At 30.9% G+C, this 24768-nt stretch overlaps 1 protein-coding gene across 2 annotated transcripts; it reads left to right on the forward strand.

Annotated features, from left to right (window-relative positions):
* Nucleotides 1-1114: 1114 nt before the first annotated feature.
* On the forward strand, nucleotides 1115-22456 carry P5CS (Delta[1]-pyrroline-5-carboxylate synthase). 2 transcript variants are annotated; one of them, XM_081767048.1, is made up of 16 exons: nucleotides 1115-1275; nucleotides 4642-5468; nucleotides 6422-6598; nucleotides 7376-7519; nucleotides 8947-9054; nucleotides 11071-11238; nucleotides 11692-11907; nucleotides 12481-12643; nucleotides 13840-14049; nucleotides 15011-15162; nucleotides 15588-15725; nucleotides 16447-16642; nucleotides 18467-18591; nucleotides 19365-19551; nucleotides 19983-20078; nucleotides 20685-22456. In XM_081767048.1, the coding sequence occupies exons 2-16, from the start codon at nucleotides 5214-5216 to the stop codon at nucleotides 20879-20881; spliced, it is 2532 nt and encodes an 843-aa protein (XP_081623174.1). In that variant the 5' UTR covers nucleotides 1115-1275; nucleotides 4642-5213; the 3' UTR covers nucleotides 20882-22456. The 2 variants fall into 2 exon arrangements, with proteins under 2 accessions (XP_081623174.1, XP_081623177.1); XM_081767051.1 differs by lacking the exon at nucleotides 8947-9054 and adding an exon at nucleotides 9391-9495.
* The last annotated feature ends 2312 nt before the right edge of the window (nucleotides 22457-24768 follow it).

Below are 24768 nucleotides of genomic sequence, written 5' to 3' on the forward strand. Positions count from 1 at the left end.
AACAAGAGTTGATGCGAACATTATTGTATTTTTGGGTAATTAGTACTAAGAATAATACTATAATACATTTCATATATTGAATATTACTTTTTATCTGTATGCTAATTGCATCTCTTCAGCGAGTTTATTAACATCGTTGCATTAATTAAACTAACTTAAAATCATAACAACGGGGAAAAAAATCATGTTTACGTCACATTATTTACGCATGACGTTTATTTGAACTACCACAATCTGGATTTCTTGAGAGAATTCTAGAGAATATTTCTCTCTATTCCTTATATCATTTATTTTTTTTAAAATAATAAAATAAGTTAAATTTACAGAATAGATAACTTATTAATGTATTAAATTAAAACAAACAAAATAAGGAAAGTTTTAGTAGGAAAAGTTGGCATCACGTGAGTTTCTTAATACAAGGATAAATGAGGCTAGAAATACAAACTGTAAAAAAATGAGTCCTCGAAATAATTACTAATGGAATTCTTGACGGAAAATTAATGACTTGCTAATACAAATATCTTGCCATTTTCTCTGTACAAAATAATATACAATAAACTTTCCCTATGATGTTAAGTTGAAAATTAAGTTTATTAACATTAAAAAAAAAATAATAACCATTTATCTAGAAATACTCTTTTTAGAACATTTTCATGTCTCGTTCCTTTGAAAATGGAACGTTCATGGCTCTTAACAAAGTTTCATCTCATTTTTTTAAATCTTGATTTTTGAAATATATATCGTTCTCAAAAATTAATGAAAATCAATTTCTATTTTAGAAATTCAATAGAAATTGAGCGGAAGTATGTTATACAAACTTCCCTCTATGTCTCAAGAAAATATTATTATTGACAATGATTTATTTCACAAAGACATCGTATTAACACTACACGATGTAATTATATCTAAAAATAACAATCATTTCTTTATCTGTTAAAGAAAAAAAGATTTGTTAGATAGGAATGTGACCATACTGTTCGTTGCTATGTCATTGCGACACGGCACGGACACGTGATAAGCAGTAGCAATTGTTGACCTCATAGTTCCAATGACCAATCTCAAGCACCCCACTCCCATATATAGATCGTCTCTATTCCCTCCGCCGATTACTTCCCCTCAGCCCCCTCACTTATCTGCGCTAACTTATAAGTGAAGAAGCGTCACTATACATTGTCATCTATCCTTAGTGCTTGGTGTGAGCTACTTGTGAACAGTTGTCTCTCTCTCTCTCTCGGGATAATTTAGAACAGTGAATGACTTACGAAAGGATAACAGGTAGGTGATTTTCAGGAGACGTGTTATCCAATTTGCCTATTCGTAAGTGCAAGTATTGTTACGCTGTGACAGTTTAAGTGGTATTTATACGAAAAACGAATGTATTATTGTGTTGAAATTTAACAGAATTTGTGAAGAATGTTGTTTCCGTTGGTATGTACACAAACAAATATTACTACATGAACCTCTTTCGTTACGGGAAATAATTGTCAAACTAGAAATCAGTAGAATTTACATCAGATCGTTTTTCCCATATGATATTCGAAACTTAGAAAGAATGGAATGATCAGTGGCGGTTTTAGCGGGTAGGCAGGGCAGGCACGGGCCTACCCAAAGATTTTGGAAAATACATAAGCGTTAAAAGATACAATAAAGAGTAAATACATTTTCCACTATTTATATTAATGGTAGATAATTATTTAAAAAATAGCATCAACCACTACTGTGAAAGTAATTTCCTATTGTTATTAATCAATCAAATGTGTATATGTATCCATCAGCGAGGCAGCGGGCCTACCCAAAATTAAATTCCTAAAGCCGCCTCTGGGAATGATTAATTAGTTTGTGGCACTATGACCTATTTCGTTTTAAATTTTCAAAATCAGTTTTCATATGTTTGTCTGGTTTCTCTGATCTGTACTTATCTTGTTTTTGTAAATCATATTCTCCGTATTTTGTAAATCTGTCTTCGCTACAAGTTTTACCATTAATAACGATTCTTAAATTTAGTTCTTGAATGTAAAATGAAGCTGATCAACCGGAAATATAGTTAAATAATAATAATAATAATAATAATAATAATAATAATAATAATAATAATAATAATAATAATAATAATAATAATAATAATAATAATAATAATAATAATGGAATGATAATTTTACTGCAAAAAGTTTTGTTCACTTGAGCCATACTGGTGCTGAAGGATTTTGCAATATTGTGGAAATATATAATTATTTACGCACGCAAAATTAGGGAAGGTAATAACTTATGAATTTCACTTCCCAATTGAAAATACAACATAATAAACACGTGCAAAATATGAAAAGTTACACCATAAAAGTTACACCTTGATAAATTACACCATAACTTTTTCGGACTTGTGTTTTAGTAATTTTTTGTAACTAACTTGTACGAATCTAACATGAGTACTTATCAGCTACTTTCTTAATTCCACTTCTAAAATCATCGTCAGGAGGGAAGTGAGTTGGATTTCACATAAAATTTGGTGCATTAAGTCCAACTGATGTTAAACGATATATTTAATAGTAAGTTTAATGAGTTGATAAGAGCGGGTTCCTCAATCTACCATACTGTATTGATTTATTGAATATGTAATAGGGCTCAAATTTCGAAATTGCATCAGTATCCAGCTTCTATTGCAAGTATTGATCAAAGATACTGGTCCAATTGTTACTTAATAAATGCGTAAATAATAAATTAAATAGAATGTAATTCTAGAAGTGAGAATTAATTACAGTAGAATTCTATGAGATAAACTTAATTACTTATGTATGGATTAAATAATATGAGCCTCTCATGCTTTGGATAGAAGTTGAATTTGCCTTTCTAATCATTTAGTACAAGCTTTTGATCAATTCTTATTCAATTTTGTTAAAAAAAAATGAGTCATAACAAAAAAGAATGTTAAATAATAGAAGCTGCAGGTGCTTCATAAAGTGTATAAGTTAGGAATAACCAAATACAAAATTAACATTTCAGTAAATTTATGACAAGAATATATTTAAAACAAAATGAATAAATTATGGTAGTCTTTTTAATATTAAATAAACCTCACAATACATAGCGCTCTGGTGGGTAAGATTTGGGGTTCATCCAGCCCAGCTGAGTTTGTGGTGGACAGCATCGTGACTATCAATTCTATCAAGACTTTTCTGTTTACTCCCACCAATTACTCCAATGTAACCCCTTTCCTTTAGTCGGGAGAACATAATTGTGACATGTTAATTTAAATATTTAATTTCAAACCTCAAAAACGACAAAGAAAAGTTATATGAATATGAGAATCAGAAATCTATTAAATAAGTGCTTGAAAATCTTGAAAATTTGATGTTGAATTTACGAACATTTACTTGCAGCAGATTTTTCTAGGATATTCCATGTTAAGACGGAAGCTTAAAATTACAACTATATGCACATTATCGGTAAAAATTTCTGTCAATATCAAGCTGCTGTCTAGGTTTTTTTTTTTCTGTTTATCTTTCTTTGCCTAAGTGTTCCGTAAATCCGCCACAACCTTTGTACTGTATGTTGTGTAATCAGTATTCGAATGGCATTTGTATAATCAATCTTTGTCTGATAACATTTTGTGATGTGTTTGCACAAGAGACAAACGCTCTATTCGCCAATGGTCAAAACATTGACATTTAGATGGTAAATTCTGAACTGTTTTCTTTGATAAGACTTTCGGGTGGAAACTGTCAGTATAACAACAACTTTTAGCTCTGATAACAAGTTTATCTGCATTGATTCGGAGGCATTAACATTACGTAAGTGATTTTTTATTTCAATGCTGAGACTTCTCTAGAAGCTATTTTTTCCTTATTCCCAATTTCATATTACAAATCTCAAAAAATAAAATAAAATAAAATGTGTTAACTGAACTATGATTCTAATAAATTATATATTTATTACTTAGATTCAATTGAGCAATAGTTGTTTTGTTACTCCATGTTCTGCAAATAAAATTGGCACTATATCTTCCTGGTAGATGATTAAGATCTTAAAAAAATACCGTGAGTTCCTCTTTAGTCAAATTTCAGAAAATTTCTTTTCTCGAATTTTACTTCAATTGTATTTAATGAGACCGACATATGTATATACTGTATAATTATACTTAAAATAGTAGGTTGTGTTATTTTGAATCGTTTATGATCTATATTACTTGCAAGTACTGGCAATAATTCAATTTATTTCGAAATTAAACGACTTTGTAAAGTTGATTGTATCATTATGCACGATTTTTTCATCGTACATAATCTCGATGTAAAAATTTAAACTAATCAAAGATTCGTACATTATTTGTAGCTATTTAGAAACAACAACACAATATCAATTGTTTTAGTTTGAAATTATGAACCCGATATGGAAGAAAAGTGTTGTTCTCTGTGACAGACACCATTTCTTAAGAATGCAGATTCTGATCTAATGAACTAGATGATCCGTAGCAGAGTTCGATTGTCAATATTTGCTGATAAAAAAATTCGAATGTTGATAAAGTTACCTTTCGTTTTTCCTGTAGATTATAAGGAGTAAAACAATATTAAGCTTTAGAGCAAAATACAGAATTAAAGACTATTATAATTTTTGGTTAGTTTTTATTATACTTTTTTTTCTTTCTTTCAGAGAATTACAACCTTCGAGTTCTGAGTTGCCAATGTGCTACGTAATCAGCGATACAAATAACTAGACTTAACAGTCGAACGAAAAGTCTCAGTTTAACACTGGAGACATTAAAGAGAATTCCAACGAAACATAGTTATCCACTTGCCAGAGATTTTAGTCATCAGACTGAGATTGCTTCGAGCCCATGGGAATTGGCGGTCATTGTTATTTAAGCTTTGAATCGGTTGAAAGTTTCGACCATTCCGACACTACCATTTACAAATTGTTATTATTATCTTCTGTTGAACAATCTACTGCACCTACGTGGACCAGATTAGAACTTCCTTGTTTTGGTTTCAAAAGAGGAGCAAAATATTACTTTTATCAAAGGAAAATACCAGAAGAGTGACAAAAGGAGTATATTTTGCATTCTTACTCGATACCCTTCTAGTCAGACTGTTTTATAGTCCTTTAGTAGTTTCAGCCTACAAAAGCTATAGAATACACAGCTTGCAAGATATTCTACAAGCACGATCGAAAGACAAGCAGTAACTGCATATTTTAGAAGTAAAGTACTTTGTTACGAGACAACCATGCTAATAGGATCAACATCTCGAGTTTTGCCCGGTAGAAGCGCAGTGCAAACAGTCTATTGGGCAAGAACAAACAATGCCAAAGGTGCGAAGATTGTCAAGTATGGACGTGTCGTGTCCTTTGGAAGGGCTGAAGCACCCAAGTTCCCAGTAACTTTTCCAGCATCTAGGCAAAATTTTGGATACAAAAATAAAACTGGTGTGTTTGTAAGCAGCCGAAATTTCTCACATAGGTCTACTTTTCTTCCATTTCAGGTAAGGAACCTATTTATTCGAAATATTTTTAATTTTTCTAATATTAAATCAAGAGATTAATTGGATACTTTCAATACAAATTCATGAAAGGGCGCTTTACAATCTTCAAATCTAAGTGTGGAAATGGTTGTAAGAATTTTCTTAGTGAAGATCACAAATGTTCATGTTGTTCTTAAAATTGTTGAATGTACAGTATAGACTATAATTCTTCACCAATGTTCAAATATTATATTCTTAAATTAATTGCTTATAATTTCGATAGACTACTTTTATAAGAGCAATTATGAAGGATACGCTAATTTTTATTTATTTATTATTTATTTATTTTTTTATTTATTTATTTTTTTTTTTTTGTTAACAAGAGGTAAATATAAATATAGAAAATTGCTTTCTTGCATGTTTCTGAAGTTATCACTTGCCAAATTATTCATTGCTACTGGACTTCTTTTTCAATGTAGTAGATTTGGATACCAAACCTGGAATTTACGAGGTCACTTACGAACATAATAGTATTAATATTGGTATGTCAAATATAGTATTAGGACCAAAGTAAATGTGAACATCGGGTATTGCAAGGAGATTCAGATACTAAGGATTTGTATATGAGCACAACACATCGTCAAGTTCGACGTTTCAAACAAAATAAATATCTTCGAATCGTTTCTAATAATAATAATAATAATAATAATAATAATAATAATAATAATAATAATAATAATAATAATAATTCAACATACAATAGACTAAGGAACTATAAATAAAGAGTGCTAGAGCTATAGCTTTAGTAACAGGTAATATCACATGAGTAAGTACGAATTCATCTTTACTTGCATAGAAAATTAATATTCTTCAAATACAAAGTTAGGCCCTACTGGTGATTTAGATATTCTAGTATCTAAAAGTCAGACTTTTGATAGAGCCTTAAAATAAAACAGATTTTGTTTACCATGTAGAGCTCCCATGGAGGCACAAGAACATTGCAAACAACTGAACCAAGGCGAGGTGGATTCACAGATCGTAGTCAACTGAAGTATGCTCGACGTCTGGTGGTTAAACTAGGGAGCGCTGTCATCACAAGAGAAGATGAATGTGGTCTCGCATTGGGACGTTTGGCTTCGATTGTGGAGCAGGTAAAATATTTTAATACTGATAATAATTATAAACTAGAAAATAGAATAATGTTGAAAAATGTCCACTACAACAGAGTCTAGATTTAAAATGTATAATTTTTATGATTTTTTTTCATATTGCAGCAAAATATAAAATAAATAGCATACAGTAATAATATATTACAATCAAATACGGAAGTCAAGGCTAACATAAGTGTTATAATTTAGTTAAGAATGGAAACCTAAAAATTGTAATACTTTCCTTAGTTACCGTAATTCACAATCATATTGTTTTGTTTACCAATTCACACATTCACACCTACTCTTTGTAATTATACATGTATCTTTATTATACTCGTAATATAATGGCTGCAGTGGCTCAGCGGCAGAGCGTTCACCTCAGCCCGGGTCCCTGGTTCGATCTCAGCTTGCTTCAATTGAGCTTTATAGTGGACAAACACCATGTGCCTGAGTTTCTTCGGAGTTGCCCGTTTCCTCCCACATTCTTCAGTCTCATCATTACCTTCTCCTTTAGCCTACACGGCACAATTGCGGAACGTAAAACTGAAAGATTCTGGATTTCATTGTAATATTGTGATGTAATTCAATATTTTTGTAGGAGACGCCAGTAGTTTCGTATTGCTATGTTATTTCACAAATTTATTATTACTTGTCAATGCCATACTATTTGTCAGATGTTTCATGACTGATATGTTAGATTGTCGAATAAACTAGCACTATTTCAATCGTTGTACTGTCCTTATATTTTGTCTCTTAAATTATATTATTAATTAACAGGTAGCAGAGTTACAAAATGAAGGACGGGAGTGTATTATGGTGACTAGTGGTGCAGTGGCGTTTGGGAAGCAAAAGCTTACACAAGAACTACTTATGTCACTCAGTATGCGTGAAACGCTTTCACCAAAAGACCATACAAGACAGGTGCGTATGTTGTCTAAGTAATAATTTATGAGGATTTCTAAACGGATTCGTTTAGAAATCATTCATGTATTTAGAAAAAGTTATTTAATCTTAGTATATTATTACTAAACCCTATACATGAATCCATTCTTTTTATTCTTAGTATGTAGTATAGGTATACTGCTACATAGTAGATGTAGGTTATTTATTTCCTTCATTTATCTTTACAACCAAAAGATTAGATATATATATTTTTGTTACAACATATCATTATATATTATTTTTCTTTCTTCACCTGATCTTTATTATTTAAACTTTAAATAATTTATTTACACATATGATCAACTTAAACTAATTCATAATGATCATAAGCTCTTAACAGAATCTTTTATTTTTTATCTTTTATCTTTTAATGTTGATATATTAATTAAAAGTTGATTAAAATCATATCAATATTGCTATAATTCCATATTTATTACAAGACGTGTGTTTAATGCTTGTAAGTAAAAAAGGGTCAGAATTCTAACTTCTAAGAAAAAAGATCAATTTTTACACAATAAATTGTCAATGTTTGAAATAAAATTTACTCAATCTAAGTGTTGATTTTTGCTGAAATCATGACAATTGTTTAAAAGTTATCAAAGTTCTTATGAAAAATAACATTTAGAGATTTTTTTGTGGTCCTTGGAACACCACTACTCGAAGTTCTTCATTGAGATTATATATATCCTTTTAGTTAATGGACTACTAGATTTTGAACTTAGAATTATTTTATTTTCCTTCATTTATGGATTTCTTAAGCTATAAAATGCAACATTTTGGAAATTATGGTAGTTCTGGAAAGGTGAGGGCATTAAGTGTTTCCTCGCTGCATCCCTCTGGGGATTGGGCTACCAGATTCTGAAATTTAAATTTGTCTAAGTGCTTTCGACTATTTAAAGTTAAAGATGGATGGGTAGACGCTCGTTATTTCATTATTATATCATCGCTAAAAATTGATCTTAATCACGTATTCTATTAACATTTTATATTAAATAGTTGTTTTATTTTATAACAATTTTGTTATGTTAAAAACGAGATCATCACAGTAGAAATAAGATTTCTTGGGAAGATTCTAGAATGCTGGTCCACATATATAGGTGAAGGTGGGTTAGTAGCCAGATTGGTTCCTTTCTTTATTAAAGCTCAATACTCAATACACATAGTAATGCCAAGCGAATGCGTTAGCGAGGACTCAGTTGGTATGCGGACCAGTTTTCTAGAACCATGCCTATTACTTAAAACAATGAACGTTTCGAATAAATTTAAATATGTTTAAAGTTTAACATGTCAGACTTGCATAATAATGAAAGACAATTAATTAACTCTCATTCTTTCGTTTAATTTAGTCAGAGCAGTTCCAGTATTTTTAAAAACTAGTTTCTTCAATAGTTAGTTTTACATTTCAGGATGCTGGTACTTTATTGGAACCCCGTGCAGCTGCAGCTGTGGGGCAATCAGGACTTATGTCATTGTATGATGCCATGTTTGCTCAATACGGAGTTAAACTTGCTCAGGTACTACAAAGAAGATAAAGAATAGTTGCTGCTGTAATAGATGTCTTTCTTCTGTACTGGAAAGTAGAACGTAATTTATTCAAGATTTATACGTTAATGCATAACTGTAATTGAAAAAGTTAAACATACTCTATAAAAAAAGTAGCCTCACATTTCGGAAATGTGAAAATTTGACAGATATTGGCCTTAGTTTTACTTTCCACTGCGGAGAAAAGAACTTATTTTAACCACACACACTGGGGGAAATCACAAAACTTTGCGCATTTAACAAGGGTGCTACAAAACGTTCATGTAATGATCTTACATGTAACGTTTCCTTGGGCCTTTACATTTCAGGGTAATATTATCACTACTAAGCGACCTCCTGCTGCTGTTGGTCAAAGCGGACTGCAATCCTTGTATGAGGCAATGTTCAGGAATTATGGAATACATATAGCCCAGGTGTGTTTGAGTAGTTACACTTGAAAATTTATAGAAATACTTTCTTCTTCTTCGTACACGTTTGATTACAAACTTCTATTGTTCTAAATCAGTTCTTATATAGCACAGCAGCAAGTTTTGTACTAAGCAAAACATTTAAAAAAATTTTAAATTTATTTTTACAAAACGAATTATGTGATTTTCCTCCTATGTGTAATTTGTGTTAATGCTTATTGTGAACGTTGTTGGAATGCATGTTGTCTAAATTCTCTTTTTCTGTCATTCCTTTCTTCATGTTTATGTTAGTATAGTGTTCGAAATCCAAACTCGCTTGTCTAACATTTAAACCAACGCTTCAAGTTGATTTATCTCATTCTTAATACCTCTTCACTCTTATTTGATCACTCTTCTACTGTTAATTCAGCGTAAAATATAGCCTTAGTAACTGTTTTTGTAACATTATTCGAAAATTCATGGTTTTTACAGAACAAAAAAAAAAATATTGAACATTGTTTTTTTTTTTTCTAGATTATTTCGTAATTTAAGTGTCATTGTTTTCCCTTCTTCGTTCATACACACATTCACTTTCGTTACAATAGTAGGACAAGCAACAAAGTATTTACCATAGAAAAATTCAGGGGTTTAGAAGCAAAATCTGCAAAATCCATTTTTCAATTTTGTCAGGAGACGAAACAAAAGTGACTTCCTTATGTTTCAGAATTATTAAACTTAATGCAGATGAATGAAATCAACCATTAAAGAGAAACAATTGTTCAACAAATCTGAAACATAAGGGAGTCGCTTTTGTTTCGTCTTCTGACAAGATTGATAAATGGATTTAGCAGGTTTTGCTTCTATACCCCTAAATTGTGAAAATCATACTTTCGAGGAGTAATTTTTTAAAACATATTTGTTCTTTCCATTTACCGAAAAAAAAATACTTGCCTTCTTATGTGGCATGAATATCAATTAATTACTTAAAGATTGGAATATAAAAATACAGCTTGCATAATAGTGTTAGACGAATGTAATGTCAACACATAAATGAGATTGCTATACATGTCAGTTAATGAAAGTACACAAAAAAATCTTATAGTTTGCTTTTCTCCATTGTATAACATTATTAATAAATAAAACAGCATCATAGGTAACCCTAACTATAAAACACAATGAAGAAATTTCATATTAATAGACACCTCGTTATTCACATTATTAACAGGCATGGAGTAGTTCATTTGTCACTGATTTTCAGTTAACAGATTACATTTGTACTTGCATGTAACTTTCACTAATTATTTGATTTATCAATAAGAACTATAATTTCAGTTAGTTCTTGATTTCATCTAAAAATATTTATTTTCTTGTTCTGTTAAATAAAATTTGCTATTAGAACTACAAAATTATTTAAACTACTTTTCGAAATATATTTTCATCAACGCGGGAACTTCTGTTGTCAAAATAATTAACACCATTAAAACTAAAATCGATTCTAGATTGGATATATATATATATAGACATAAGAAGCAAGTAAAGTAAGTAAGTTAGTTATGAAATAATTTGCAAATATATCTTATTACTTTTCTCTTTGATTTTCAGGTTTTAGTTACTAAACCGGATTTCTATAACGAAGAGACCAGAAAGAATTTGTTCAGTACAATCTCTGAGTTGATTAGTCTCAACATTGTTCCTATTATAAATACAAATGACGCCGTTTCCCCTCCGCCACAAGTGGATGAAGATCTCAGTAAATTTGGATCCAGAAAGGTAAAATTTCCATTGCTTGTTGTTCTGCTAGAAAATAAATTGTCCAAAAAATGTAATCTTTAAATAATTATGGATATTTTCAGATATCTATGGATGTATGTATTTCCAAATTAGAAGATATATTTGTTGATTCAAAGAAAAATAACTGCACATTTGCACTAAGGGTACAAAAATTAATTGACGACTAGTATAAGAAAGAGATCCTTTTCATTTAAAAGTAAACTAAAATTGTCTTTAATAAGAAAGCAAAAAATTATATTTAATATTACTTATAAAATTTACATTTGAATCAATTTATAACACTAAAACAAATTAGAAAGCAATTAAATATTTCTTGTAAGACATGTTAGGGATCGTCATTAGAGGCAACAATGTAAAATAAAACATATTCATTGTTCATTTTATTCATCTGTATAGATATATATTGACGCGTTAATCTTTTTTAAATTTCAGTTTATCAGCATTAAAGACAACGACAGCTTAGCCGCTATGTTGGCAGCTGAAGTGCAGGCCGATCTTTTGGTCCTGATGTCCGACGTAGATGGCATATATACCTGTCCACCCAATCAAGAAGGAGCTCGTCTTATTAATACTTACACACCTGACATGGGAGAAAATGTTCAGTTTGGTTCCACGTCCAGGGTTGGAACAGGCGGTATGGACTCCAAGGTACGTCATAACTTCCTTTCAAATATATAACTTGTTTCCTGTGTTACACAAAGTATATCCTAATTTCATTTATCAAATCAGGAATATGGCAAAATGTTACCATTATACAAGAATTTCACTTGACTTAAAAAAAAAATGCTAAATTCTTGACTTTAATTTCTCTTCTTATATATTTCGTTCAAAACACTTAATATTAATAAATAACATTTAAAAAAAACTCTCTTGTAAAAACCTTAATTCACTGCAAAAACGTGTTAGCCAAACAGTCTAGCCAATTTTCTTAGTAACGAAATTATTATAGACTTAATAAATATAGATTATAACAAATTATTATTATTATATGCTCATAACTTTTTCGAATGTTTTCCTTTTTAACCTTTAAACAATCTGCTTTGCTTTATGCATATCTTATAACAAAATTAAAAATTTAATTCGGAAAACGTGATTTGAAAGACTTCAGTATCCTTTTATAGTCTTTTTAAATTATACATAATTTTGAAGGAAAATTATGTTGTAATAATCAATCAACCGAGAATTATGTATTCATTATTATGAGTAATCTCTGATTTATAGGTGAAAGCTGCAACGTGGGCTCTGGATCATGGAGTTTCTGTTATCATCTGCAATGGAATGCAAGAAAAAGCGATTAAAACCATCATAAATGGTAGAAAGATTGGAACTTTCTTCACAGACTCAAAGAGTGTGGGAACACCCGTTGAAGTTTTAGCAGAGAATGGTAAATAGTCTTTGTATATAGGAGCATATACCATGTGCACGAATTTGATGATGAGAATGAATAAACAATTAAATTTGTTAGATTTTGAAACAATTAGGAATTTCCTAAAGCAGCCGGCTCCCGGGCCAACCCCCTTCCATTTAACTCTTTCATACGGTCCGCCTGACCCGTTACTGAAAATGTATTCCTAAGTAGTAATCTTTTAAACTGAACTTAAAATTTTTTCCAACCCTCGATCTCGCGCGGTGTGAAAGACTAGTTCAGAACACGAAGAGTCAAGTTTCCTACTAAAATGATACGTAAATAGATGTTTGTGCTTTTCCTTAGTAAATAAATATTTCGGTTACTGTTATAACAAGTTTTTTGTTCCTTTGACGTTAGTGTACGATGAATGAGTTTTTCCATTCAAGATGGGAATAACAAGTTTTTTCAGTTCTTGTAAAAACGTTATACATCATCACTAATAAATCTACTGTGATTGGGACACTAATATTCCAACTTACACATGCCTGTCTTAAAGCAAGATATAACGATTTTCGGTATAAAAAAAATTAAATCTCAAAATTATGAAACCTTTTAATCATGAGAGTGATCACTTAGTACAAATAAACATTCTTTATAAGATCAAAATATTTCAAATCAGTTAAATCATAAAGAAATAACTTTTTGAGCATTTCTTATAATATAAACTGAAAATAAAAGATGTAAAGCAGAATAAACGACAGTAGATCATATTATGTGAGATTGGAAATAAATGTAAATTTGGATTTGGCACCAGTTTTCCTGGGGTACAGGCCATATCATAGGTCATTAGGCCATATCAACCTGGATCATTAAGCCACTGGTTTCTAACCTTTTTTGATTGACAACACACTTTATTGAACATCCACGTTATCATGACACACTTGTTTCACCTTTTATTAATAATAATATAAATTACAATGATGTAAGACTATGTAAGTCTCTATCTCTGTAAAATAGTGACTCTATGTAGCACTAAATGTGAGCATTGTTTTGCTGCCGCTGGAAGGTTGACTGGTACAATCTGTCTCAAAATTGATTAAATGCTTCATAATTTTTAAATTCTAAAATATCGGGACACACATTATGGAACTGAACGACACATTGGTTGGGAACCACTGTTATAAGAATTTTTTGTTTGTTTTTATTCAATGAGGTTTTTTCTTTCCTTTCAGCCCGTCATGGTGGTAGAATTCTACAAACATTACGACCATCAGATCGTGCAAATATTATCTATACTCTGGCTGATTTGTTGGTGACAAAGCAAGCAGATATACTGGACGCTAACACCAGAGATATTGAAGAAGCAACAAAGAATGGACTCTCAGGTCCTCTCTTATCCAGACTCTCTCTGAATCCTACGAAACTGAAGAATTTGTCTACAGGTAAATCGAACAAAGTACACAGTATTAGTTCATAAGTTCTATTAATTTAATTGTTGGAAATATAAACTTGTTTGGTGACCAGAATAACAGAAATAATATTTAACTGTGATTTAATGCCTGCCCTATCTTTGTTTTTCTGTTTCATTGATATGTGAAATTGTTTTTCTGTTTTGTTTGTAACTAATGGGAAATTTGATGGTTTGATTTTTACTGATTTCATTCACTAATTATAACGAAATTAACGGATGAAATTAATTATAACGAAATTAATGGTTTGAATTTTAATAGTTTGATTTATACTGATTTCTTTTTCAAATATATTTAAATGTATTTTACTTCGTTAAAATTAAATTTCGTTATAATTAATTTTAATATTTAATAATAAAATTTAAATTAAATAATATTGAATTTATGTATTAATACAAATTCATTTTCAAAATTCAAGAATACAATTAACTAGACTTAAAAAAGAAATCAGTTAATTCACATGATAAAAATTTCAGTTCATTTCAAAGGGAAAAAAAATAATTTGAACTAGAATTACAAATCACTGAACAAAGCAACGTTTATTTAAAAATAATAAATGTGTTACAGTTTCGCCAACTAACTGAACATATTGGCTTCAACTAACTGAACATATTGGCTTCAACTAACTGAACATATTGGCTTCAACTAACTGAACATATTGGCTTAACATATTGACTTCGTCAGACACAGCCAATATGTCCAGTCAGTTGGCGAAACTGTAACACATTTATTCTTTTTAAATAAACGTTGCTTTGTTCAGTGATTTATAATTCCAATTGAAGTTATTTAAGATAGCAAAGCTAATATGAGCTAGTTAGAAAAATAATGAGGCACATAAAGTCAAGTCTAATAATAATAATAATAATAATAATAATAATAATAATAATAATAATAATAATAATAATAATAATAATAATAATAATTGTCTTTCAAGGTCTTCGACAAATAGCCGAATCAAGTCATGAAAATGTTAACCGAGTGCTACGACGAACAAGGTTAGCCAATGGATTGGATTTAACGCAAGTGACAGTTCCTATTGGAGTTCTTCTCGTGATCTTTGAGTCTCGTCCTGACTGCCTTCCTCAGGTTCGTTTTTATTTCAAGTATATATATTAATTTTAGATTTGAACTGATCCAGGAGGCAAGGTTAAGCTCATCTGCTATCTGCTGAAGAAGAGTTAAATCTAAAGACGAATTAAAATTACCAGTTAATGACAAAATCCAATTTTATCAAGTAAAATTATTTTTTCCAATATAACTGAACGTATCTTACCAATACATAAATTTCAAGATTTGAAACTATCTGTGTAATCTTTGGAGTAATTCTTAGTTCAAATTTATAGAATGAAAAATTACCGGGCTTGCTAGCAACACAATCTCATTATTGTGTAATAGTAAATTAGTTAAAACCATTTTTGAGAAAATGTCTTGTTTTCATTAAATATTTAAAATACAAACATCAAAAATCGTCCATTATTTATTGTTGCTTATGATCATAATCTTGCTTATAGGTTGCTGCACTAGCTGTTAGCACTGCTAATGGCCTACTGTTGAAAGGTGGAAAAGAGGCATCTCACAGCAACAAAGCTTTGATGGAACTAGTGAAAGAATCCTTAACAACAGTTGGCGCAAGCAATGCTATTTCTCTGGTAAGTATTTACTTTGTTAATCTTTCCATTTAATGAACTATTTTGTTCTATCTTAAAATACAAAGACGTAGTATTTTGTGGAGATTAAAAATATTATCTTCTTTTGTCTAATATTAAAATATATTCTTAAGTAAATTATCTAGTGATATGCAAAATTATGCATCTATTAAGAATCTGAATTCATTCCATTATGAATAATACTTGCGAATATTCTGTATAAAATACAAATTCTAATTCAGAAAGAATTATTAGGTACACCAATAACAATTTAGTTTAAACTAAGCATGATAATATTAGTTTCGGATAGTCAAAAGCGGAAACTATTTTATCAGATATTATATACGGTATATATACATTGTGTATCGAAAAATGGAAGTATCGATTTCATTAAACTCTTCATTACTTTCAAGGTCAGTCACTACTCTTGTATTTTCAATGGTTTAACATAATCAATAGCTTAATTCAAGTGTTAGTTAGTTAGTTTTGAAATTTCACTAAAAAGCTATTTCTTAAGTATTTATAATACTTATAGATAATGTAAAAGAGAAACAAATATGGATTGATTACAAGCATTAGACAAATTAAGAAAAGGAAAATGATGCAGTATTTTTCGAGTTCAAAATATTATTTATTATAACGGGTGCAAATTTCAATCCCTGTAATGAATATTATCTCACACGAAGCAAATAATATTTAATTACTTTGATTTTTATTCTCGTAGGTGTCGACTCGCGAGGACATCAGTGACCTCTTAGCAATGGACAGCCACATTGATCTAGTCATCCCTCGAGGTTCTAATGAGCTTGTACGAACCATTCAAGAACAAAGCCATCACATTCCTGTGTTAGGCCACGCAGAAGGAATTTGTCATGTCTACGTTGACAGTGAGGCAGATCCTCAGAAGGCCATGAAGATAGGTATGTTCAGATCATAATAATAATATTCTACATTTTTTTTATCCCCTTGTTATATCTGTCCTTTGTTTTAATGTCATATTGTGTTTCCGTTACGTGGATTGTTTACGAAATACTTCCTTTTGCTGCCAATTGATTTTTGTAAACTTCACATCATTAATGTATAATGCATTCTGGTTACTACTCTAAAGATCTGCAAGACCGTTTACATTATTTCATGCCTTTCAGAAGTCAAACTCTGTACTGCGTAAGTGTTTTGCTTTAATAGAGAAACATTTTACCATTTGTAGATAAATACGAATGTACACAGTGTGTCTGAAATTACACATATATATACACTCTTTAAAATAGAATACCTACTAATTAAAGTAGATAAAGTTTTTTCTTTTAATTTTTTGGTATGGTGTATATTAATGACGTAAATGTTGAGAATGGCCACTTTCCGCCGTAATACAACATAAACAATGACGTAAAACAGAGATACATACCAATTGTATTGTTTACAATGGTATAGCATCACAAGTCTGCTCAATTTGCTCTTTCAGATTGTCCATTGTTTGCGACTTTTCGGTGCATACTATGTTCTTTACAGTTTCACAAATAAGTCTAAGAGGATCAAATCCGGAGATCGTGGTCGTACTGCATAACACTTCTTCGTTCTATTCATTTCTCAGGGAATGTGCAATCGAAAAGATCCTTCACATCAAGTTGAAAGCCCGGTGGCACCCCATCCTGTTGAAAATAGTACCCATCTTCATTGTCAAGAAACATTTACGTCCTGTAGGTACACACCACCTCAAAAATTATACACCCATCTGCTTTAATTAGTGTGATATTGTTTTAAAGAGTGAATATATTTATTTCAAACACCTTATAGTTAATTTCAAAACATAGAGTCCTCGTTACATAACTTTTTTTCATGTACTTACTTTCTAATGATGGGAAAATAATTTTAGGATGTTATCAAATCCATTATTAAGAGCCGAACATCGTATTCTAGTACTCAATGGTGTGTTAAGAAAATACCATTGAGTAAGTTTTACGAATATCTGATACTGAGGATGTTATGTTTTGAAATGAACTATAGTGAGTATAACGTTGACATTTTATTTAAAGTTTTAAGTTTTACGTTATTTAAAGCTCATTATTAAAACGCAAGGCCGCAGTCTACTTTGAACTTGCTTCTGCATTTTCTGTTTTTACGTAAGCTTACATTCAGCTGAGGTAAGAGACGGATATCTACGGTCATTTTTTTTTTTTTTTTTTGAAACAAAGAATTTCAAAATTGTTGTTGACTATGATAGCATATTTCAGTAGAAATTGGTGATAGATATTTTATCCTGTGACTATCACTTTTCAATTCTATCTGATTACAAGAAATACGAACTTTCGTGGCTCTATAGAACATTTCACCCAGAGATTCTTCAATCTGGTAAATTATAGAAGCAATAATATTTCCTTCTAAATCTACAAATAATGCAACGCTGATGATAATGATCTTCGAAGACTTTATATTATGCAGATTTCTTTTCTAATTTATAAGGTCAAACCTAAATCACATGCGAAATATGTGAGTTTCACTGAGTCAAAGCTTATAGATACGATAAAAATATAAAATTCTGTTTAATAGTATCGTTTCGAAATCAAAATAGTGCCTTCGTCAGACTGTCTTTCCTTCTTATTTAACTTACTTAACTGTGAAAGTTGCACAAAACACAGAAGTAAGGCAAGGTATTGTAACATACTATAATGTGTAGAATTTCTATTAGAAGCTACCAATCAATATCATTGGAACGAACTGATTCCTGTTTATTTTCTTTCACATAGTTCGAGATTCCAAATGTGACTACCCTGCAGCGTGCAATGCTATGGAAACGTTGTTAGTTCACGAAGATCATATTCATTCTGGATCTTTCTTTGTGGATGTTTGTAATATGCTGAAGAAAGAAGGGGTAAGTTTCACAACATTATGAAATTATTAAGTTCTGATATGACATGTACATTTTGAGTGTATTTTTGGAATTTATAAATTTCTATATTGTAACTTTTGGTGTCTATGTAGTTACTCATACGCTAAGAGGTATATGAATGAAATTTAAAAGGAGATATGTTACAAGGTACATATTGTACTTATTTATTTCTGTTCTATTACAACGGTTTCTCTTGAAGGAAGTCAAATCGGGTTTTCTTGCTACAAGCTACGAGAAGAACATTTACCCAATTTCCTAATTTTTGTATACTACAATTAGGACATTAGGTAAACTTTCATCCTTTAATTTTTAACGATGAAACTTTAATCTTTACCCATATGACTTCCCTCAAGAGGCACCACTGTTCTGTTCATAATGCACTTCTTACAAAAAATGCTCAAACATAAAGACAGGATTTCGATTAAAAATAAATGAACAACAACAATAATAAAACTACCGGATTCTTATTCATCTTGTAAATTACACACTGCATACTGTTGATAGTTTCTTAAATATAGTACTACTTTACATATCTATAAAAGCTTTTAGGGTAGGGTTATCAGATATTTGTCAATTAATATGGGGACGCTTTTCAACTTCAGTCTGGATGATCGTGCGATAGGAAGTCTGCCTTTATCTCAAGAATTGTAAATCTGGGGAATGTTTCCGGGAAACAGAGACGTCTGGTAACCTAATTTAGGACGTTTCTGTATCGTATTTTTCATAAACGATATATTTTTTTATTATTTTTATAGGTTACAATCTATGCCGGACCTAACTTGTCTAAACAACTAACCTTTGGGCCTCCACCAGCCAAGTCATTAAAAATCGAATACAGTAGTTTAGAATGTACCATAGAAGTTGTGAAGAGTCTTCATGAAGCCATCACACATATTCATAAATATGGAAGCAGTCACACAGATGTTATCGTAACAGAAAATAGTACGTAATAAATTATATACTGTATTGTTGAGTTTAATATACAAACATAATATTATTGTATAGGCCTACACTTATTTTATTAAAGAAAAAAAATCTTACAAACTGCAGCAATGCAATGACATTTACGTTTCAACTATTAGTAAATAATTTTCACAATGAGTTACTAAGGAAACGTTTCGTTATTAAATACTTCAGTAGCATTCATCAATTGAATTGCGCATAGCATTGAATTAAGCATTTCTATGATTTTAAACTCATACTATTAAATGTCTATTCTAGTCTTTGAAAATCTTTATGAATTTGTTTGGTGTAAGTTTCAACTAATCAACAATGTGTATACATACAAATTCTTGCAATTATTATATTTTTAAAACTTGATTTTTAAAGTATTGATTTTTCAACTAATATTTCTCATGATTTTCGTTATTTAGCCGATAAAGCGGAAGAATTTCTCAAAGCAGTAGACAGTGCTTGTGTTTTCCATAATGCCAGTTCGAGATTTGCTGATGGATACAGATTTGGACTAGGTATGTATTCAGTAAATAGCAAGTATAAAACAACTATATAATAACAATCCAATTAATACTAATGAATAGGTACTAAAAATTTAATTTCTTGCAATTTATACACACAACAATTTTATTTGTACTATACATAATATCAATTGCAGAATTTGTATAAAATTTATTTCACCTTTCCATCTACGGATTGCTCTGTAGACTAATGGAAACTGCTCTCAGCAGATATCATACCATAAACATCAGAAGGAGCGTTTCAACCATTCAAATATTCAGATGCACATCTACCCAGGACTATAATTAAAATTAAAAATTAAGTTATTTAGGACAAGAGTATATGAATAAAATAGTTCTGTCAGCAGTAGTACAATACTTGTAATACTACCACTTATAATCACTAAAATCAAGGGATAGGCCTACCTAATACGTATCTTAAACAGAAATTATGAAAATCAAAGCTCATTGAACAGACTCAACAATTGAGAATTTCTCAGTTATGTTCACATGTATGTTCTCTCTCTCTTTTTTTTATTGGCCTTACTGTTGTTAGTTTATACCATAATAGTGAATAGAATTAGAATTACTAATTGTAAATTTACTCGTATTTCTTTGTAGGAGCTGAGGTTGGAATTAGTACCTCCCGTATTCACGCTCGTGGTCCAGTCGGTGTTGAGGGACTAATGACGACCAAATGGGTGTTGAGAGGCAGTGGCCATGCAGCAACGGATTTCACGGATGGCGGGCTCCAATATATACATGAAGCTCTTCCACTAGATTTGTCAGAAGAAGCAACTAGTTACGGTTCCCAGTAAAAAGTAATCAATACTTCATGTAGGATCATTTATACGTTTCTTGAATTGTAAATTGCTCACAATATTGTATTTAGAAACAGCATTTAAATTATTTTGAAAACTAATTCTTAAATCGGTATTTAAGTAAGTTTAAACTGTACTCTTACTACGTAACTTACTCTTACCACATATCTCATCAAGTAGGTATGACTAACCGTCAAGATTTTACAGTTTATTAAGTGGAAAGTCAGCTAACTTGATTCTCCTAAGAAAAAGTTTCTGAACTAGTTAGTACTTCTGTTTTGTGTTAAGTACCTGATTGTATTTTCTTTACCTATCTCTCTTCTTTTTAATAGTTTTCGTTTTACTTGCACGGAGGGAATTCATAACGATACTTTATGGTTTTAGTACATTTGTATATGAGTACTTCAATTCATATATTACAGGTACTATACAAATACTAAACATAGTACTTATATCAGGACTAAGATAAAATTGGGTAATTGTTTTTCTAACATATTTACGAGACTGTCATTAGCTAAAGGCGATTTGTATTATACTGGGATGAGAGTGCTTTATATTGAACTGATCTTAGGAAACCAGACCGCACATAATAAAAGTAATAACTAATATTTATATACTATTTAGTTCCGAGTTAAACACAGTGGGCCTTATGCAGAGTCGTTCTGACGCGTGATTAGTGCCATAGTAAAGATTTTGACTGTTTCCTGCAGTAGTCAAGCCTTTAGTATGACGCTAATCATACGTCAAAACGACTCTGCATTAGGCCCAGTATCTTTAGAGACAATCTCTGCAAATCGTAATGGTTTTATTAAATATCTATTAATTGAGGAGCTGACTCGTTTCATTGAAAATGAAATATTTATGATTCATTTGTTAGTTTTCTTGTTCAGTTGATTTTGCATTTACGCATTGTCCTTGAAAACAGGTAATAGCATGTTTAACGAAAGCAAACTTTTAACTACACGCTAAGATTAAACTCACCTGAAGAAATATTTTTCCCATTTAGAACGCGCTTTCACTAGAAACTACTTTACTGTTATTTATCAATTACCTCGCCTTTAATGAATATTCTCTATATTTCTCCGTAGTAGCAAAGTAATATACTGTATATTCTATAAATTAAATTTCATATGTGACTCCTGCTATATATAAACTGCGCAGCAAAGTTTTGTTCCTTCGCCGCTTTAGAAAGTTTAGCAATAGTTTTGAATTATTCACAATAACTTTTGTCTTTACACTGGAATTATTGACAAGAATTGTTTCTCTTACAAAAATAATTTATTACCAAAAATATGATTAACTATTGTATTAAAGAGCCTAAGCTCACTATATACTTGTATTAATTTATCTATGTGCCACATCGTAGCAAATGTTTGTCTGTAAATAGCATTGTTTTGAATGTGTGTATATAATATGTGTATGCGTGAGCGTGTGGTTAAAAATATCTATCATTTTGTTTATCATCAAAGTATTGAGGTCTAACGACCGGAAGCCATCATTTATTTTTCATAAGGAATTATGCATGTGATACTCATCTTATTTCATACTTAATAAAAATGTTTTATAAATAAAGTTTGTTTTATTTTCCCTATAAATAATATTAGTATCGATGGGCATCAGGAGGAAAGGTCTGTACGGCAGACTTGTGTAAATCAACTTCTGCAGATATCTGAAGTAAACAATCTGTAAGAAATATCAAATACGAGTAGTTGTCTATTTGCTGCCATAAAGGTGTGCGTTGTACTGCAAACTGTCCCAGGAGGGCAGCACTAACTTGAATGTAAAGAAGTATCTATTTTATACGATACAGCAAAGTAGGAATATACCAAATGATACACATGTAACCTACCACTTTGCCCTAAAACCCTTCTATCACTCTCCTTCCCCTTTGAAAATCTACAATTACTATCAATAATAATAATAAAAAAAAAAAGGTAATAATATGTAAGCAAACGCTACTAACATAATAGAACAAAAGCTAATATATCATTCTTCTGTATTCTGTCTAGTTATTTCTATAATTTCTCTGCAATAGTTCTTAGCGGATTCTGTCATTCTCTTCCCATTTCGTCACACCTTTTTTACTTTCACCTGGCCAAGTGTCCTTCTGTCAAAGTCCATATGGCTGCGTGATATATGACCAGACTTACCCCTTCCTACTGGTCTAGTGGCTAGTGTGTGTGCCTTTCGTGAGGTTGAGTTCTCGGTGGGAGACTACACAAATTTAATTTCATGATCATTCGCTTTCATTAACCATCCGTCTCCTTCAACCTAAAGGGCATAACCATGAGACAATTAAACTAAACTAAACTAAAATCATTTTAATGACCATACTTTTATTTCTAGCACCGTTTTAATTTCTTCATTATTCATTACATTCCGTTGACGAATCGTTCATGTCTTGAAAGCTCAGGCCCTTTGCGTATTGTCAATTAGTTGCTGGTAACTATAGTTGTAAGAGATCACAAAAAAATATGAGAATAACCTACTTGTTCAAATCGCTTTCCTAACTTCAATTTAGACTAAACCTTTGCATCGGAAGCAATCTTTACGATCCTGGAACAAATGACTTTCACAAGTACATGGGAAAAAGAAACTATCTACCTTGGAGGTTGTTCAAATGTTTTAATCTTGAAGTGAATTTTCGTGCATTCTTGGTCTATCTCTAGTTGATTGCCACAACTATGTGCGAAATCTAAGTTTCATTTCTAGTTTGTGGGTCCGATAACCAATTGACACCGCCTGAGAGTTTTCAGTACATTTAATGTGTTTTTCTTCCCAACTATGATGTAAACAACTTTTGCTTTAAGTTCGTACATCGAATTCAAAATAAGATTTATAAAAGTGTATATCCTTTTACGAACGAGGGAACACAAGGTATTTCACAGATGAATTTTGATTAAACTTGGTATATATATATATATGTAGGATTTATGTGTAAAAGCTTTGCACGTAAAAGTTGTGCACGGGCCCAAACCTAAATAAATAAAGCCTCATTAGTTCCAAGACTTACCAAAAGGCAGAATACTTAATAATATCTTCTTTTACTCTCATATACAGTGCGTAACGTTTATTAGGTGCACATATGTAAACCTACGGTGATTGTCTTTCAAATAAAGTATAAAATATTATGATACGGTGAATCAGACTTGCATACGAATGCTATCAAATGAAAACACACTAACTCTTATCTAGTGATGTCATTGTTAGATCTGTGTTATGATCTCAGATTTTAACCATAGCAGATTTGGATATGTTTCAGGCATTGATTTGCTATGTTGCCCCTTAGCATCGTTTCCCCGATGTACCAGCCATACTACCAATGTTCCCAGTATTTTTTTTTGAAAATTGATTTATATCTTTTCTACATTAACAGATAATATATATCAAATACTCGAAAAAAAGTGGGAGTACAATACCCCGGTACATCAATTATTTATTGATTTTAGAAAGGCGTACGACTCGGTTAGGAGAGAAACATTATACAATGTTCTTACAGAACTTGGAATACCGAGAAAGCTAATTAGATTAATTAAGATATGTTTAAATGAATCCCAAAGTAAAGTCCGGGTAGGAAAATTTTTGTCCACGAGCTTTCACGTCGAAAATGGCCTGAAGCAAGGAGATGCGTTGTCGCCATTATTATTTAACTTCGTTCTGGAATATAAAGTTTGCAACACTGATATGCGTTTACCTTCTCTTTTGTCTTTATTTTCATTGTTTCTTCCAATGATGGTATCCAATTTAGGTCATTCGATTTACAAAAATAATTTTCTCTTGGGTTGGCAACACTATTCATCCGGTGATGTTCGTCAATACACGGACAGGTATCTTCCTTTCTCTAGTTGTTTCATGCATAGTTTCGTTTCTTTGCCTCTTTTGGT

The sequence above is a fragment of the Thermobia domestica genome, chromosome 1, assembly GCF_964235325.1.
Source record: "Thermobia domestica chromosome 1, izTheDome1.hap1.1, whole genome shotgun sequence".
Classification (NCBI taxonomy): domain Eukaryota; kingdom Metazoa; phylum Arthropoda; class Insecta; order Zygentoma; family Lepismatidae; genus Thermobia; species Thermobia domestica.